At 39.6% G+C, this 20,337-nt stretch overlaps 1 protein-coding gene across 4 annotated transcripts in view; it reads right to left on the bottom strand.

The window, feature by feature from the left end:
- Positions 1-20,337, bottom strand: part of KLF12 (KLF transcription factor 12) — a 478,511-nt gene that overhangs the window by 72,969 nt on the left and 385,205 nt on the right. For all 4 annotated transcript variants that reach the window (XM_057532951.1, XM_007186207.3, XM_007186206.3 and 1 more), the window contains exon 6: positions 12,292-12,354. In XM_057532951.1, coding sequence (XP_057388934.1) covers positions 12,292-12,354 — 63 coding nt within the window. The remainder of the gene's footprint in view (positions 1-12,291; positions 12,355-20,337) is intronic.

Below are 20,337 nucleotides of genomic sequence, written 5' to 3'. Positions count from 1 at the left end.
ATCCTTTCTCCACAGAGTAGCCAGAGTGAGCCTTGCAAATATCCACATATCTGGTCATTTCATTCTCCTCCTGTGGTCCTGTTACACTCAGACCACAGGCTGCAGGCTTCTGTCCCGGCCAACCTCTCCGCCCTTACCTTGTTTCACCTGCTCCTTACTCACTTTTTTATGTTCCTTGAATTTTCCAAATGTGTTCCCATCCTAGGGCCTCTGTGTGAGTTGTTTCGAGCACCTGGGCCATTTCCCCCAGCGGGCTCCTTTTCATGCATCTTCCAGCTTGTGTGTCTCCTTCTTTCAAGAGCTTTTTTTCTGACCAAGCCCCTGGGCTGGCTTTCCAGTCGTCTCCGATCATCCCCCCGTTACACTTTCATCAGAGCACTTATCACCTCCAGACATTTGTTAGTTATCTATCTTACTCGACTCCACGGTGAGCTCTGTGAGATCACAGGCCCGTTTGTCTTATTAAATACAGTGTCCCCAGAGTGCAGAAAAGTGGCCAGATCACTGCAGGTGACATAATTTCACTGAATAAGGGAACAAATGAATGAACACAAATATTCTAGAACAGTGATGATGTTATTGAGTACAAAACAAAAAACTCACAAAACTTCTGGCAGTTTCAAAAGTGATCAGGTTTGCAAGTGACGTAGAATGTAAATACTTAAATGGTAACTTAAAATTCGATTCAAGCTAAGAAAAAGAGCAAAAATGGCAAGCAAGTACGTAAAGCCCCACCAGGCAGGTAGGCAGAAAAGAGATTCAGCTAACGCGTTCTAGAGACGCGTTAAAAATAAAAATAAACAAGGAACACAGGACCACTCTGCTTGCTATCCCCATTTTCTAAAAGGTCTTGCTGACGTCTTCTGGTCTTCTCTGAAGCCTTTTTTTCCCCCCGAAAACCATCATCACAATGATCCACAACATTCAATCAAGTCTCCCATTCAGGAGAGGAGAGAGGGGCTGATGAATAAACTCACACAGATATTCTCTTCGTCTCTTCTCACCTTTCCATGCCAATATGCTTTGCTTTAGTGCCCCAGGAGGTACCCTCCACATAGGCTACAATGTGAAGAGTGCCCCCTGGGTCTGTGCAATATGGCCATCCTGGAAAGAGAGAATCGCCAGCCAAGTGTGGCAGCACAACATTCCTGGCTGCCTAGGCTTCTTTATGAGGGAGGATTTTCTGTTAAAAATGTCCTGGCAAGACAAAAAAAATTGACACTGCTATGTACAACGAGTTTCTAATAACCAAAACGAAAATGGGCTACATTGTATATTATTCTTGAGGCTGGTGCTGCATTGGTTGTAGGTTTTGGCATAACTCAGGGGAATCTCCGGGTCCCTTCCTCTCAGTGGTATTCCTGGGGCTCTCTGCTCCCATGCTCCCATCTCAACGGTCTCCCTGCTACCTGAGCTTTCTTGACACACAGGAGTGCGTCAGACACAAAATTCAATGAAAATGTAGTCTTCGAGGAGCTCCCAAGGTAATATTTGAAATACATGGCATGGATTATGGAAAAGACATTCGTTATTAGCCGAGATAATAAGGACTCCTCCAAATAATTGAGATTGCATGATACAGAGGACTTCCAATGACTTCCAAACACTTAACAGACGGTTTCATGATCAATAACAAGGCTATTGTCCACAAAAATAGAAAAACCCACGAGGGTCAGCAAAATCTCATAGGAAATATTGGCGCAGTACCAACGGGAAGGGGAGAGAATGAGTCTAGTCCCACTTAGAGGCAGAGACTGAGTCAACTGGCAGCATTTCAGCTACATGATGATTCTACTTCAAAGTCTCCTCTCAAGATCACTCCATGAGCTTTCACAGTACACCCTCCATTTACCAACTTCTACCTCTAGGTGGCAGCAACTTCCTTCTGTTCTCAACACCCTCGCCTTTGGCCTTTGCTTCCTACCTTCAATACAATTCCACACCTCTCTTTCTCAAAAAAACACTTCACAGCCTGTAAAGTTTGGGGAAGATTACTGTAAGCCACTTGCACTGTAAGAAATCAGTCCATTCTTTCGGTTAAGCTACAGAGTTCTTCAAAGAGTACGAAATAAGAAAAACAAATACCGTACGCTAACACATATATATATATATATATGGAATCTAAAAAAAGAAAGGTTCTGAAGAACCTAGGGGCAAGACAGGGATAAAGACGCAGACGTAGAGAATGGACTTGAGGACACAGGGAGGGGAAAGGGTAAGCTGGGACGAAGTGAGAGAGTGGCATGGACATATATACACTACCAAGTGTAAAATAGGTAGCTAGTGGGAAGCAGCCGCATAGCACAGGGAGATCAGCTTGGTGCTTTGTGACCACCTAGAGGGGCGGGATAGGGAGGGTGGGAGGGAGATGCAAGAGGGAGGAGATATGGGGATATATGTATACATATAGCTGATTCACTTTGTTATACAGCAGAAACTAACACACCATTGTAAAGCAATTATACTCCAATAAAGATATTAAAAAAATAAAAAAGAGTACGAAATAATTCAGGTCTAAAGTGAAAAATAATAGAGAGCTATTTTCTTTCTTTCTCCAGACCTATCAACTACAAACTCTAAGGAAAGCAATGTTTCTTCTTCTTTACAGTCTTCTAAGGAAAGAAGGCAATGAGTAGAGGAATGGGAAAATAGATGGAATTGGAGGGATTTCTATTTTACAAGAACATTAATTTAATCCTATGGGTAATTTAAATCATTGCTTTCTAAAGGATATAACCCAATATGTCTTATTTCTGAAGGCATTCCAAATATAGGGTGGAAGAGAATATTTACTAGTCACACAGAATTAGTAACATACAGAGTGTTACCCTTCTGTTTATTTGGCCTTCACAGAAACTGAAGTAAACTGGCTCCATCTGTAACCTAAAAAGCTATCATTTCTGCTTGGATGTAACACCTGTCCTTCCTGGAGCATGTATTCACCTAATGTATCAAACCACAGTCCTACCTACCTATACTCACCTGCTCAGGATTCTAAACTGTTACAGTTAAGAAGGACCCAGGAGAGTCGAAGTAACTTATAGCCTCATTTGAGATTATAATAACTGCCAGGCATGTCAAAAAAATCACCCAGGTGGTAGAAAAAGATGCCTTTTATGTGAAGTTGACATTCAATTGTGGGCTAATATCTAGGGTTTATGAAGCACTTTCTTTCAAGGTGATACTATGACGAGTATTATCTCTGTTGCACTCTTCCCAAGACCGAATGTGAATAGTTTGGGTCAAACACCATTCATTCACTCACTTAACAGAAATACTGGGGTGAAAGGAGAAGAAAGATCAATTTAGTGTAAATGACAAATTTATACTAGAACCCAAGCCTGCAGACTTCAAGTCCTATTCATTTCATAGGAGGCTCCTCTATTTTATATCTTTTCACAATAACTGTTTTTTTCATAAATTTATTAATTTACTTATTTATGGCTGAGTTGGGTCTTTCTTGCTGCGTACGGGCTTTCTTTAGTTGCGGCGAGCAGGGGCTACTCTTTGTTGCGGTGCGCAGGCTTCTCATTGCGGTGGCTTCTCTTGTTGTGGAGCGCGGGCTCTAGGCGCGCGGGCTTCAGTAGTTGTGGCTCACGGGCTCTAGAGCGCAGGCTCAGTAGTTGTGGCGCACGGACTTAGTTGCTCCGCGGCATGTGGGATCTTCCTGGACTAGGGATCGAACCCGTTGTCCCCAGCATTGGCAGGCGGATTCTTAACCACTGCGCCACCAGGGAAGCCCTTAAGTGTGTTTGGTTTTATTTGTTTATTTTTTACTTTGTTGGCCACACCTCGTGTCATGCGGGATCTTAGTTCCCTGACCAGGGATTAAACCCACGCCCCCTGCAGTGGAAGCTTAGAATCTTAACCACAGGACAGCCAGGGAAGTCCCAGTGTGTTTGGTTTTAAAAGCTGCTTTTTAAAATACATGATTTAAAGTAGGATTTCTGGGAAAATGGAGAGTTTGAGGGGATTAGGATCAAAAACTATTAAGTCTCAAGAATGAAGTCTATTTTGACTAAACACTCTTCTTGTGCTTCAAACATTTAAGAGTGAGGCCTGAGAGAAGCCACTTATTTTAGTTACTAATTGCAGGGGTGCCTTCATCATCCAAAATATAAGACTGCCTCCAAGGCATAACAGTGAAGTTCAGTAACCGCCTTTACTGGTCGCTTCTAGTTCACTGGCTAACAGGGCAAGCGGACGGTGCTGGTTTATGAAGCATCTTCTTTCCCATCACCGTTTGGTACCAGCAGCCCCTCTTCCTTTGGGACACTCCTCCTTACGTGTGGTCGTAACAGGACTGTTAACCAAGGTAGGTACCCTCCCCACCTCGGCCAAGGGCTGGGCACCTGAGCCAGTCTGGGGCTGATCAGACTCCGACCTCCTTGACTGAGATCGAGGAGCTGGGAAACGAGTCAGCTCCCCTCGTTCTGGGCCAGCACCTGCTTCTTCAATCTTGCTTCGGGGTGCTGTCCTGCCCCCTGTGTTTCCTGAGGCCCAGCTCCTCTTTTTTTCCTTTGACTCCCGTAACCCACCTCACGTCCTTCGACAAAATTACCTTTGGCTTAAGTTAAACAGACTCAGTTTCCATTACTTCCAACAAAAGAAACTCACCTGATAAAGGAGACTAAACTGAATGAAAATTGAGACAGAGGTAATGGCTACAGACAGTGGATTCCTGCAGGGTCCTCAGCTCTCCTGCTACTGATTAGCTGAGGGTTTATGTGCAGCAGCTGGGTCTAAAACCCGTGGGATATGGGTTGGTTTTAATTGGGGGGTAAATAGGTCACACGCTATCTACTGCTCTCTTAGAACCGATTAAAAGAAATATATTCATTATGAGGATATTGGTCCTTCCTTAGGTAATCTAGTACTGTACTAAGAAATGTAATAAATAGCCAATTTGAAGGAAATTGTTAAACTTTATGCAAATCTAGGGGTCAGCTGAGAAGAATTATAGTAAGATGAGGATATATTATTTAATTTTAAATTTGCTGGTTCACTGTCCGTGTGTATACAGATAAATCTCCATGGCTAGAAAGATTATATTGGAAATATGACTGAAAAACCCAAATCAAAACAAAACCGCTGGTACCCCAAGCATTCTCTTAAGATTTATGATCCTGAGTGGTATTCCCAGCACATTCAAGAACACATTAGGATTTTTGATTGGGTCCTAATATTAAGTCATTATTCTTTCAAATATATATATTTAGAAGTCAGCTTTGGTTAGCTAATTCTTTAGCCCAAAAATATCCACTGAAAAATACTGTAAAAGACTAAGAAAGATGGAGGCTCCTCTAGAGATATATAAAATAAGATCTTTTGTTGTTTTAATTTCATACATTAATCATAACAGAAATTGTACTGGTGCTAACAGTAGGTACATCATTTTTTTCATATTGGGACAGTTTTTTCCTTGCATTATTCATTAGTGACTCCCTAAATCCCCTTATTCTGCCTGTTTCATTACAACACAACCATTATTTTAAAGGTGTACAGCTGAACAAGTTTAACAGGGAGGGGATTGTGATGGAGGGTAATGTACACTGCACACTTTAAAACTATAAAAAGCTGTATTTTAAGTAGCTTTCCCAGTAAAATCATGATTCCTGATTGTGTGGATTTTAAATATCCTTAAGCTATATAAAACCAAGCTAAGAAACAACAATTATATGAAAAAATATGCTACAAATCCCAGAATTACAAACAAGTCATTTTGTTTTTTTCTTTTCTTCTGCTTACTTTGGATTTAATTTGCTCTTCTTTTTCTGGTGTCCTAAGGTTAAAAACTTAAAGATTATTGATTTTATAGAGACACAGACGTAGAGAACAAACGTATGGACACCAAGGGGGGAAAGTGGCAGGGGGGTGGTGGTGTGATGAATTGGGAGATTGGGATTGACATGTATACACTAATATGTATAAAATGGATGACTAATAAGAACCTGCTGTATAAAAAAATAAAAAATTAAAAAAAAAGATTACTGACTTTAGATCCTTCTTCTTTTGTAACATATGCTTTCAGTGCAATAAATTTCCTCCTAAGCACTGCTTTTTGATGCAACCTACAAATTTTGATAAGTTGTGTTTTCATTTTCACTTACAGGTGACCCTTAAACAACACGGGTTTGAACCGTGTGGGTCCACGTATATGCAGATTTTTTTCAATAAGTATGTAGTACAGTACTACACGATCAGCGGTTGGTTGAACCCGTGTATGGGGAAGCACGGATATGGGGGGCTGACTGTAAAGTTATACACAGACTTTCAACTACACAGGGTCAGTGCCCCTAACCCCTGCTTGTTCAAGGGTCAACTGTAGTTAAAAGTATTTTTAAATTTCTCTTGAAATTTCTTCTCTGACCCCTGTATTACACAGAAGTATGTTGTTAAGTCTCTGTGTATTTTTAGATTTTTCCAAACAAGTCCTTTTGAATACTGAACTAATATTTCTTGGTCATGCTAAACTTAGTTAAAACAACAGAGATGTTTTAATACACAATAGTACCACACCTAGCTACAGTGCTGAGAAGATGCCACAAATAACAAGGAATGTATTGACGTGCCCAATAAGACGCTAATATGGTCCTGAGCGGCGGGTTGGTAAAAACAAATTACTAATGAACTTTTAATAGAAAAATGTCTCAGAAGTGGTGACCTCTTAGCTCAGCATGATCTTATGGCCTTAATTCTCCCACAATTAGAAAATAATTGTAGAAAATAACTTACTTTAACTTTTTTCCCCAAATCATCTTTATTGTGATTGAAGTAATACTAGACACAAAAATCAGCTGATATTACAGGAATGTGAAACACTTTTATCGACCGTTCTTGCTGAAATTCTGGGTAATAGAGAATTGAAGAAAATTAGACCAAAGGTCGTTAAGAAGGGCAATCTGAAAGACAGCATACAGGTTTAAAGTATACATAATTGTCACCAAGCTAAATTTGAGGAGGTGGTGGAAGTAACGAATTTACTAGCTGACACTGGATTATAGCATAAGAAAAGATACGGATTTGGAGGGATTTTAAATGTGGCAACACTGTGGAAGTACTTTTCATTGTAATTCAGGATACAGAGAACTCGCAAACCGGTTTATGATTATATAAACCATGGCCCATTTTCTCAATCTGTTATCAAACACTGGAGAGACCATGCTTCCAAACTAAATCTAAAGGCAACCTGCTGTCACTTATTTGCCAACACGTATGGATTTAAAAAAAAAAAAAAAAAAAAAATGAAGGCCAGGCAGGCACTCTGGCAACTGGAATTTTCACGTATTAAAGTTCAGACAGAGTATCATAATTTTTGCCCCGTAAGTCAAGAAGCAGTGAAATGCTCTGGTAATTAAAATAACATAGTCAATATTATCTATAAATAATGAGCATGCAAGGATCTGCAGGGTGATGAGTAAACATTTTGGCAGGGAGCAACTGCTACATATTGGAATGGAAAGCAATGTCTTTATCAGGCCTCTCCCGCCTCCTTCTTTCTCTCCCCCGTCACATCAATCTCATGGGAATTTCCCAGACAAAAGCCTTCTGCTTAGCTTGTAATGAATTCAACATCCATCTGATTTAATCTTTAGCATTTCTCTTGCTCTGCCCACAGGTAACTAACTGCCACGTAGCAGAAAGCTGACTGGACAGGAGTTCAGCGAACTGGTTTTATGCCCACATCTGACATGGAACACATTTCTGTCTTTGGACCTCCGTTTCTACGTTTGTAAAAGTGAGAGGTTGAACTGAACTTGATAATGCTTACGGTTCCTTTTCAGCCCCACAGTTGATAACTACTGCATTTGGACACGTAGAACATGGGTTAGTTCCACCTGAGCTTTCTGAAAGGTTTCCAATATCAACAACTTGAGCACCTTCCTCTATTAAGGCAAAAAGTTTAAACAAGAAGGAAATGTCCTTATTTTTATGACAAAAATCCATACTGGTTATATCCTTCACAAAGTCTCGATGAAGTCATGTCTAACATTTGCAACTATATGCATGTAAATATTTAAGTTCATTGTAGCACAGCGTATCAAACAATAAAACATCAAAGTGTGCAAAGGCTCTTCCTGCCCTCCCCAAAACTGGTGACACAGAATTTTTTCACTTCCAAATGTGAAATGTGATTCACACCCAGAATGTGTCATAATTTGCATGGATACGCTATTAAAACTGGAGCTTCTTTTGTAGGCAGCTACATAACATCTCAGGCATGTTGGTAAGAAAGGAATCATGACTGAGACTGGTGGTGGCAGCATCCGGTTGGTTAGGGAAAATTAATCCTATTTTACTAATGGCAATTCCTATTCACAATGCCTAATTTTCTCCATTATCGTATAAATAGCCCACAGTGTCTATTATGTGACACATACCTCTGTCACATAATAGCCCTACGTGGATGCTTTGGGTGCAGAGTACAACCATGACTACACCATCATCAAACAACCATACACACCCAAGTCTTTGAAAACTCTGGGACTGGAGTAGGATGGAAAGAGAAATAAAGAGAAGAACGAAAAGCTATAAATGAGCATATACTACATGCATGTTTTTGGAATCCTCCCACTGATCCTGGCAAGCTTGGAGCCTTAAATCAACTTCGACGTTCAGTTCAGAGATATTCCCCACCGAGCCCCTCCCTGTCCTGGTTCAACCTACACACCAAACACAGGTTCCAGATTTCTAGAATAGCTTTAGGAATAAAAGAGCTGAAAGACGACTTGGAAACAGCCACTCTCTGTGGGTTTGGTATCAGAATACAAGAGCTTCAAGCAAAAAGATCTGTGAAGAAGAAAAGCCTATCTGTACATTCAACTCTCTAATAAGACTTGCCCCATTTGCCCCCCCCATGGAGCAAAATATTTTTTTTCCTGTCATTATCATATGTAAGAAAAAATACCAAATGCTCTTGAAAAGGTTCACACTGGAACAAAGGAAGGTGTGGAAGAGGAGAGCTGTGACACATGACATAGAGAATGAAGTTCATGTGCTGAACCTCAAAGGCTTCATCAATCCTCAAATCAACAAGTATTACTGGAGCGGGATGGCAGGCAGGGGAGAGCCACTCTGATAGAGTTTACGTCTGGTCTGGATTGCTACCTCTGATTAACTGAATATCAAATGAGTTGTCCAGTGAGCTCGTGTTCTCTACTGGGGTGCTAATAGATCTTGCAAGAGGTTCTTCCTGCCATTTCTTAATCCTAAAAGTTAGCAGATAGTTATAACAGACCTGCCTCTATCCTAACATCTGTCATTGGACCCTTTACAGTCTGGTGCTTTCAGCTCCTTCCTGGTTATGTATATTTTTTTAGCCACATTTTCTTTCCATTGCAGCAGGTTTGTTTGTCTTGAACAGACATTCTTTTCCACACCTTGCTTCAGCTCCAAAGGAAATGCGGCCACAGGAATGAGGCCGGTGGACGGATGCTGACTCTTGTACTGACATTGTGCAAAGAAAAACACTATTTACAATTTTAAGCCACTTTTACTCAATAATAAACAGTGGTTTGATAGTTCAACCACAGCTGTTGACATTTACAACCGTCATGCATTTCCTAGGCATAACTTACAAGTTCAAGCTTTTTCATCTTTCACTGAGGTTTAATGCTTTATGTGATGAACAGTATTTTTTAACTGATTACACCACTTGCTGGCTTCACAGAATCACCCAACATCACTCACATATGTCTGCGGATCTAACTCAAGCCGGAACCAAGTTAATGCTGAACTTGCCATCTAATTCTATAAACTATCCCAAACTTCTATTTTGCGGAGAGCAACTATCACTTTCATATCCATGGCTAGCATGAGTATTTAAAACTTCTGGATTTTCAGAGCCAATACTTCACAAAGAAATAGCAAGAGTTTATCACTTAAGTAGATGTAGATGCTGGGTGATTCACTGGGCTTCTTCCCAGCTGGGTGATTTATTTCCATACACCAGCCTCATAGTATTTATGTAAGAAAAAATTCAAGGTGGCATATGCAATAGGATTTTTAACTAAACTCATGACCCAATAATTTAGAAATGTCTCCAGGTCTTTGTATATGTGTTTCAATCAATAAAGGAAGTGCTGTGTCAACCCTCTGCTTTTCCTATTAATTCTGGGTCTTTACTCAAAAACCTTCTTCTTGGGGATGGTTTTCTGACAATCCTCTTCTTTCCTCTATACTTTTCCCCTTCCCAACTGCTCACTCCCAAACTAGTCTTAAACAGAGCTGATTACATTCTCCTCTGAACATCATACTATGAATGTATCTCTTAGAGCATTATCCACATTTTATTATACATTATTTGTATAATGTAATATTTATATTATATACGTGAGACATCACACACACCCCCTCCTACAAGACAGTGAGCCCCGTAAAGACAGAAAGCATATTTTATTTATCTTTGTAATCTAGTGCCTGAGAGTGTAAATAAATGTTGCTGAATAAATAAATGTTGAATTTTCTCAAGCCTAGTAGTAAAGATCCCTTTTGTTTTTCATGGATTATTTCTCTGGAGATAAAAGTGGTTTAAACTTACTAACCAAATACTGTGCTATGAATTATGTAGGAACAAGTTATTGTTATTCTAATACTCCAGAAAGGAAAAGCGAAGGAAAGAAAATGTGTTATGTACTCGGTGTTCCACATTTAGCCACTGAGAAATAAGGTGTAGAAACTGGATTTCATACCTGACAACGTGGTACTCTACCCATTAGCTTATGTCACTCACTTGAACAGTTCATATTCTCTATTTGTAATAAAGTTTCTTTAGCACAATATGCTTTGGACTAAGAAGGCATATCAGTTCCGTGCAGTCAAAAAAGGGCCTGATTTCTCCCTTTCCTTTTATGTAATGGCAATCAGCCTTGTTACCCTCTCAGCTTTCCAGGTTTGACAGGGAACAGTATGCTTTAGTGACTGTGAGAAACCATCAGGGGTGCCCCAGCTTTTAGGGAGTGTGTAAGCAAATGGCTGTTTCCTCTGTACTCCATTTCCCACTCTGTGAAAAAGAAAAGCATAATATTTAACATCACCAAGCGACTGTGAGGGTTAATTAGATTTAATGGGGGAAGGGAGGAAAGCTGATTAGGCACTATTCAAATTCAAAGAATCATTATTTTGTGTCTAAAAATAATCCCGATTTAGGAGTAAAATTAATTTGGAAGCTCAATCTTTGGTAATTATCTTCCCATACCTAAAAAAAAAAAAAAATGCCATAGTTTTTAATCAAAATCCCATTCTAAGTGCAATTCAATGAAGTAAAAGAATGGAGACCTGTGAATGTCCATTCACCTTTGAAGTAAGACAGTACACAGATCAGTTCTTTCTTTTTCTTTTCCCTACTTCCCTCCCTCCTTTCCTTTGCTCCTTCCTTCCTTTTTTTGAAGATACACTATGTGTGGAAAGGTTAATTTTGGAGAATGGAGTAACGTAAACAAATATAGATTTTAAATCTACATTGATTTTTGTTCGTTTGTTTCATATGAAACATTTGTGAAACACTTTAAATTCCCTCTTTAAGGAATCAGTAATCAATGTTCTGTGGTTGAAATAACTCTTCAGGTCATATCTGATAAGTTCCATCTCTATTTTTGTTCAAGAACTAGTCAGTCCACCTAGAGGGGTGGGATACGGAGGGTGGGAGGGAGGCGCAAGAGGGAGGAGATATGGGGATATATGTATATGTATAGCTGATTCACTTTGTTATACAGCAGAAACTAACACACCATTGTAAAGCAATTATACTCCAATAACGATGTAAAAAAACAAACAAACAAAAAAAAGAACTAGTCAGTGAAAGAAGATCTTTGTATTCCCCAAATTAAAAAACAAATCCCTTGATATTTAAGGCTAAGGTCAGAAAAAGGGCATCTAAACAGTAATCATCATAATTAATTTAATAGATTAATTTACTATGAAAATCTTCATGAGAAGTAGAAGCTGGTACCTGAGAAAAATCCGAGTTGTTGTCTAAATCTTACTAAAAAAGTGTCTTCTAAAAATGGGAAACATTCTTTAAAAATGTAACAGTTGATAATCCTTGGAAACATGCCATATCTGTTAGGAAAAAAATGTTGCACTCAGTTTTTGGTGAGTGAAGACGCTTTGGCTGGAAAGGAACTCTATTCGTGTTTGTTTAGAATTTTCCAAAGGAAAGGGAAATAATGTAGTTCAGTCAGTAGAAATGAATTCTCTACAGAGAAAGCAGGAATAATTCTCTTTTAACACAGTCCTATTAAAAATTCCCATAAGACTTATAAATTCTCATCACCTAGACTGTATACTCACCAAGCAAACTTCTGATTATTCATTCGATTTCCCCGGACCCTTGATACTGGGGACGGATGTACCCTGTAGGAGATGAGAGTAATCCAGTCATTGAAAAAGCATTTTCCTGATTATAAATGAACAAATAAAAAGTGATCTGGCTTATAAATGATCTCTTTTAGATTTGCTTAATATAAAATGCCCCAGAACTTGAGCACCTCTTAGTAAATGGATGCAGTTAAATTCCTATGCCTACAGACCAGCAGTCAGTCTCTCTCTTTCCTTCTGCACCACTTTTAACATAAAAAGTGTTTGTCACAGTGTTGACTGTGAAGACCCCCCCCCCAAAAACAGGACCAGTTTTAGTAAGTTGATTCATTCATTCAGTCCAACAAAAAGTTACTGCTGCCTACCTAATCCTTGCCAGGTTTAGGAGTGCATAAAGGTAATGTAAGGTCTGGTGCTGGCCCTCAGTGAGCCCTTTCTGCTACCTGTTTCCATAAGGAGGACACGAAGAGACAGTCTAAGTATACACTCCCTCAGTCAACTTCCAGATTTAAAGCCCTGAAAAGCAAGATAATGAAGGGGATCAGTATACGCCACCCCAAAATACGCTACTTGAGGCATAAGGGTTATTTTCATTTGAAGGCAACCACAAACACAAACAGGAGGAGGAGCTCTCTACCTTCCCTTTATATGCCTAAAAGCAGGGCATACATTTCCCTTTTGTAAAGGAAATTTTCATTTTTAAAGGCTTTCCCTTCCCCCACCCCCATACCAGGAAGCGGAGTACAATGAATGTACAACTCTTATCACCAAAAATGGTATTGAGATGAGCTGACATAAACAACCCTTATTTACCATTAGTTTCCCTCATACATTTCCTAGTCACCTTCCTAAAATTTAGCCCCCCTACACTTCCAGACTCCCTTTTCTTTTGACAAGGCACGTCTCTACAATTTATTACCCTTTGTTAAAACTGTATATAAGCTTCAAATTTTAACCACCCCTTTGAGTTACTCACCACTGAGTATTCCTGCATGCATGTATGCATGCATGTTTTATGTATAAATAAACTGTTTTGATTTTTATTCCTCTTGCTAATCTACCTTTTGTCAGTTTAATTTGCAGGCCCCCAGAGCCCGAACATGAGAGGGTAGAGGAAAAAAAATTTTTTTCCCTCCCCTACAATAACTTCATCCAAATGTCCAGGCACAGAATCTGTGGGAATGGAGGAGAAAGGATAGGTGAATAGTTATTTCTAGGAGGAAGGTCTTCTAGATGTGATACTCTCCAGCCGGGTTTTAAAGAAAACAAAGTCATTTCAAACCTTTAGCTAAATTATGGGGAAAAGATAGTAAAGACTATAGTGTTTTACAAGCTTCCAGGGTTGGAGTCATCCACTGGAAATAGCTGCAATTTCTAGGAAGTGCTAATATCTTCCAATCAGGAGCTAGCTGCTGAACCTCCATGAACCTCCACCTCTTTGTGGGTCACTTACCGGCAGCACAATTTGCTCTACTTCCTGTCCTTGTGGACACCTTCCTGCTTCCTAGTAAAGTACCTATCTTTACTAGGTACTTGTGAGATCTAGGCAGTCGTTAAGCTTGTGTTATCTTTACCCTTTATGTCTCAGACATTATTCTATTTACAAGACAAGAAACAAAACGGGGATTTTAAATTGGTCTTAAAGTCCAGTTAGAACCAAGAGCCCCAAGGTTGATTAGAATCCCAGTTCTCCATAGTTGTTCAGCGAGTGAGAATCATTTCAAAACGGACAGTACAGCTCTAGCCCCTCAGAAGGGCCAAATGCAGTCTTTCCGTAAATCCAGAGCCAGGCTGCACTTTTCACTCAGAAGGCTTATTTCTTCCAACATCCCTTATTAACATTCTTTTCCTCACAGCACTTCTCAATGGATTCTGCAGCTGAGCTGCTCAGCCCAGATTTTCTGCTCCGTATGGGGGAGGGGCTGTTAATTATGCAGAAAGATGGAGAGAGGCCAGACAGCCCCTCTGGTGAACTGTCTCATTCAAGCACGGCCCACTTCCTGCTGTTTTGCAGCCACAAGGATCACCTGTTGGTCCTGGCATCTGGCCACAGGGGGGCCTATCGGAAATGACAGACTCAGCTAGAAATGAAAGCCAGCTCATATTCCAGTACCCCAAATTGGGGAGAGAGAGAACAAACACGCAATAAAAATGTGTAAGAATTATACACAAGGTAGCAAGACTCATTTTTTTTTTTTTTGCTTTCTTTTTTCTTTCAGTCTGTCTGTTTGAAACAAAGTCATCAAAATGGAATTGTGAGCCAAAAACTGTCTCTCCAGTTAAAGTTCCCTGACCTAAGGGAAAATGCAGGAAATCCTCTTGAACCTTGCCTACATACCCCCTGGGGTGTCAGAATCCTACTGCCTAAATAAAATGTGAAGGAGTAATAGCCCACATACTCGCAGTTCTTTAATTCGCTCTGCATCCATTAAATGTTTACCTCATGTTGCTTCCTCCTTAACCCTATTTCTAGTCATCATGATAATTCCACCAGATGAAGTTTGATGATATAGAAGCACTGATGTTTCTCACTGCATATATCAGTGGGAAAAAATGGGTCTGTTTAACCTATAATTACAATATTCTCTAAGTAATTGTATCTTTTAGCAAAACTTCATTGATCCATAGATCAAATATTGTAAGTGGATAATTTCTGTAATTGTTTAATAGTCTTCAAAGAATTCCTGATTGTGTGTGTATGACCAAATAATTATAAGGTTTCTTGAAATGGTAAAACAAGAAGGGTTTTTTTCCCTTCCCAAAGTGAGTAAATTGATAATCTGGAGCTTACTTTATCTGATAAAGTAGACCATAAAGGTTTGCCTTTCAGCTACTCCCTAATTTCATTTCTGCAAAAGAATATGCAGTGTTTCTGTGAGCTCTGTCTTTAAATTGTGACACTTTTTGCCTTCGTCTACCTTCTTTCCACATATAGCAGCTAGGCAGGTAGCAAAGTCAAAACCCCAGTAGGAGAAACCACCATCTAATCTGCATGTCATGCATTATTCATGACCTCCTGATTCCTGCACCTGCATCTAGGCAGGAAGCTTGCAGGGAGTGTTCATTATTCTTCTCTTAGCCTCACACAGGCTCGATTACTGCTAAGCCACTTTGTTCTGTAAGTAAGGGTTTCAGGCCTCAGTACTAACCGCTGGATATGGAAAGAAGAAAAAAAAAAATCACCAGGCTGAAGAAAAGGGCAATCTTGGTTGTTGTATAACATGTATTCAATCCTACAATGTGCTCTTCCGAGACTGACAGTTTAGGTCAGATGGAAATGCTCGCATTTGGTAATTTACATTACACAGAAAAAAGGAAGCTATAACATTAAGGCCATGTACACCAACTGTTCTATTTATATACACTTACTCATCTGAGGCAGACAGCATGTTTATAATTTTACCCAACACAAGGCTTAATTTAGCTTTTCTGCTTAGCATGTGAGAACTTTTTAGATACCTTCATACAAAAATGATGCTTCCTTCTTTGGGTATAAGCACTAAAGGACCTGACCCTCCAATCTTGTATTTTAATGACTAACATTTATAGTTAATCAAGGGAATATGACCGGTCTGTTTTTCAATGTTTTCCTGAACCTACCCGAATGGCTGGTGGCCGGCGGCGGGATGTGAAATCCCGATCCCCAAACGCAAATTATTGATCACAGATGAACTGCTGGGAAGGGCGCCCATCCTACCTTTTTACTATCCCCCCCGCAGAAAAGCTGTGACAATTTAAATCCAATCTTACAGCCCCCAGTGGAATCAGGATGAAGCGGTAAAGAGTACAAACTGTGTAGCTGCCTGGGATTGAATTCCGGCTCCACCATTTTACCAACAGTGTCATCTTAGGGCAAGTTACTTAACCTGTCTGCCCTTCTGTTTTCTCACTTCTGCACAAATGGAGGCAATGATAGTGGCCACCTCCTAGGTCTGTGCGATTTAAATGAGTTCATAGTTTTAAAGTGTTTGGAACAGTGCTTGGTACCCAGGAAGCAGTTAATACATGTTAGCTATTATCATTAGCAGTGCCGATTGGATTGGAAAGGATGGGGAAGATGGAACTGGAATATCCAGTTAATTCCAGGGGGTTGAGATAAATGTGCTCTACAGAGCCTGCAGTCTTGACTACTATGCTTATATGACTTCACTAAAGGCGAGGAAATAGCAAAGAGAAATAAACACCCATAGAGTAACATGAACCAAATACTGTGGTTTCTAAGGTATGACTTCCTCTCTGGCATCTCATTTTGTCTTCTTTATTAGAAGACCTATCTTCTGTTTACTAAATTGGATAGTATTTCAGCTGTATCCCATTCAAGAACAAGTCAGTAATCATAGGAATAAAGTCATCCCCATTACTAAGCCTCTACTAGGTGCCAGACACCATGCTTAGTTCTTTAGCCACATTACCTTATGCTCTCCTCATATCATTAGTATCCACATTTTACCTTTGAGAAAAATAGGTTTAGAAGAGTTAGGTAAGTTGCCAGAGTTGCACGGAAAAAAGCAAACTCAGAACTTGGACACAGGCATGTCTGACCTGTCTTCCTCCAGATTATCATCCAATACTTATAAACTCATGTATATTCCCTCCTCACTACCGCAGAGGATGCAATAAAGTGAATTAGCACCAGGGGCCTTAACGAGACTTAGCATTCGTTTAAGCCCAACCGAACATTCTATAGTATAAGTAGATGCAAAGCGAATGTACTGGTTTTCCTGGCCTAAAATTGGCACAGGGCTAAATATTAAGCCTTCGGGGACTCACCAGAAACAGAGCCACAGTCATATACTTTGTTCTCCCTTTAACTCTTTATGAAAATTCTGCGTTATTTGTTACCATTTAAACACATAATGTATAACACATGTTAAGTTTTTGATGGTAAAATGAATCCACCTCCTCACTTCCCATTTTTTCTAGAACCCAAACCAATCCAGTTTGGGACCACACGTGTCTGATGAAACCATCGATGTCACGGTCATCAACGGCCTCCATGTTTTCAAATCTACTGGTTAAGTCTCAGTCCTTATCTTCTCAAATTCTCCACAGTGACTCACAGAACTGATCACTCCATCCTTGAAAAACTTTCTCTACTCGGCATCAGTGACATTGTTCCCTCCTTCTTACTCCTGTTCTTTTTTTCCTTTGCCTAAGCCTCTTCCTCTCATTCTTTTGAGCTCTAAATATTGGTATGGCCTGGGGATCATTTTTCCCATGACCTTTCTCTGCCCTGTTTCAGCTCACTCCCTAGATGAAGGAATCTCCAAAATAGCTCCCCTCACCCCCTTGATGATTTTGTCCCATCCACAGGCCTTAGATACCATCCATATAACAATGACTCCCAGATTTCTATCTCCAGCCCTAGCCCCATATCAACACCAGACTCAGGGTTTTCAGCCCCGACCAACCTTTCCCTTAAAAAATAAAAGGTGTTCCTTTTCTTATCTTCCCAGGCTCAAAATCGGCACCATCATTCACCCAGGTGCAGCCCTGAAATAATATTTGAGCCATTTCATGCTCTCATGCCCCATAGGTTAGAGAGGCTGCTTAAATGAGAAAAATCAGAATAAATTATTATTTCAAAGACCAATAAAATATTTATTGTAACAAATTACTCATCTAGTAAGATTAGAGATTTTCATTACAAGATAATAAGAAATTATTATATATACATATTTCCTATTCTTAAATTCACTGTTTTCTGTTATGTGATAAAATGAGTAGCCCATACTTTCATCCATAAATTGATCCAATTATTTGACAAAATACACACTTTAACAACTCAGTTTACTATATTTGGGGAAGAAAAGATTAATCTCTAAAAAACTCCATGATTATTCTTAAGATTCAGAATTTTCCTATGTAGAATCACATGAAAGATAATTTTAAAGTAATTCTTGGTATTGCTGCCTTCTGACACACAGTTGTACTGAATACAAGTTCTCATGATTATTCAGGTTGGTTTGGATGTTTTTATCATAATACAAACACACACACACACACACACACACTACACTTGACCAAATAAAAATATAAGCATGACTCCAGGATTTAAACTAAGTGGGCCCTTTTTATTCTCAGTTTTCATCAAGTCAGTGATTAGATGACCATTAGGAATGCCATATATTTTCTAAGAGTTCTTTTTCCCTCCCATTGTATTTAATTCTCTCTATGCAGAGCCATTGATGTTATTTTCAGAAGAGTAGGCTGAATTTAAACATCATACAGAATTAATGTGATCATTTCTTCACAGTTAACTTTAACAGTATAAATTTTGTTAAAAATATAGTGCTTTGAAAGGAAAAACATGTATTTCTGCTACACATCAACAGAATGAGAAATTCTAAAAAGGGAACATTTGGTTGGTATAATTACATCACATTAATTAATGCCAGGTTCATCTCCCAGCATCCCCACTTGCTCTCTCTGTGGCAGTGACACTGAAGATTCTCTTTCTTCCCTTGTCCCCTGGTTAGCGGATGCTCAACTCTAAGAAGCCATCCCCTACCTCTAGGTCTAGGCCAACTTGCTCCAAGTTCTCACAGCCCGGGATACTTAGCACACATTAACTAAAGATTACAGTTGTTTGTACGTTTAGTTTATTTTGTCTGCCTCTCCAAGTAGATGATATGCTCTAAGGGGACAAGGGAGCTTTTCTCTTTTCACTCACTGTCATTAACTCCTTTACCTGCCACAAAGTGGGCACCCAATAAATAACTGTTGGAGCATTAGCCCTATTTCCCTACTAGACCAGAACTTCTAGGATGGGTGGCAATGGCTATGTCTAAGTCACCACTGCATCCTCAGAGCTTAGCAAAATGTATGATACAGAGTAGGCATATAATAAATACCTGTTAAGCAATGAGATGTAGAAAAAGGATAAAACATTTTAGATTTACAAATCTGAGCTATTTTACTGAGCACCTCCAGAGCACCTAGAGCTTCAATAATTGATCAATGTTAACTAAATCCAACACATTTTCCTTAACAGCTACTACCCATGAAGTCTTGCACTGTGGGCTAAGACAGGATCTCTGCCCTCAGGCAGCTTGCAGTCTAGTTGAAATAAAGAGGGAGCAACTACCATAAAATAGGGTAGGAAAATTAAAAGGGATTTCAAGTTTTATTGGAGGGAAGAAGAGGTTAGAATTAATTCAAACTGTAAAATAACAGAGAAGGTTTTGAGGAGGAGACCTTTAGGCTGGGCATGAAGGAAAAGTAAAAATGTCATCATCAGAAGTGAATGACGGTAGGAAGATACTCCAAGAAGAGAAGCGTGAATTGAAGGTGTGAGGTGAATAAAAAGATATGCCTGGAAGGAAGAGTTTCTTAGAAAATTTTGGGAAAGCTGAGCTAGAATGTTAAGGCAGGTGTAGAACACAGATCAATAAATGAATGTCTGAAAAGGAATCAGTAATCGGGATAGTCAGTTGTGGAACAATATCAATCTTTCCTCTACTGGACAAAGCAATGTATATACTTCATGTATATTTTTAATTTAAGCAACATTTATTGCATACCTAGTATTTACTCATGAATTCAAATATTACTTGAGCATCTATTATGCCAGACACTGTCCTAGGCTCTTAAGCATGGTGAACTGTGTTAGGGGAGAGGATATTACATCTATTAAAACGTGATTCCTGCCATCAGGAAGCGTACAGCACGGCAAGAGTTTAGACAAATGATTGGCCGTCAGGGTGCAGTGTGATAGCTGGCCATGGGAGCAGATAAAAAGGGCATCAGAATTAAGCTTTGGAGCAGACACAGACGTTTTCCTTGGATTATAAATACAGTAAGTTTTAAAGGAAAAGTTTTCAGCTATGGAAGAGGAAAGGGGCATCCAAAGATATGAAGAGGCACGGAAGGGTAGAAATAGCCACAGCAAAACTACAAATTGTTCAGGGTGCCAAGGGCTGGCAGGTCTGGAGGGGCAGGAGATTATGTAATAACAGGGAGCCCTGGAGATTCCCCACATATGGATGGGAAGTTGGAGTTTCATGACTCAATTTAGGC

Source organism: Balaenoptera acutorostrata, chromosome 18 (assembly GCF_949987535.1).
Source record: "Balaenoptera acutorostrata chromosome 18, mBalAcu1.1, whole genome shotgun sequence".
In the NCBI taxonomy this organism is placed as follows: Eukaryota; Metazoa; Chordata; class Mammalia; order Artiodactyla; family Balaenopteridae; genus Balaenoptera; species Balaenoptera acutorostrata.
Note: the sequence above shows the minus strand (reverse complement) of the source record. Positions and strands in the feature narration are given on the sequence as shown.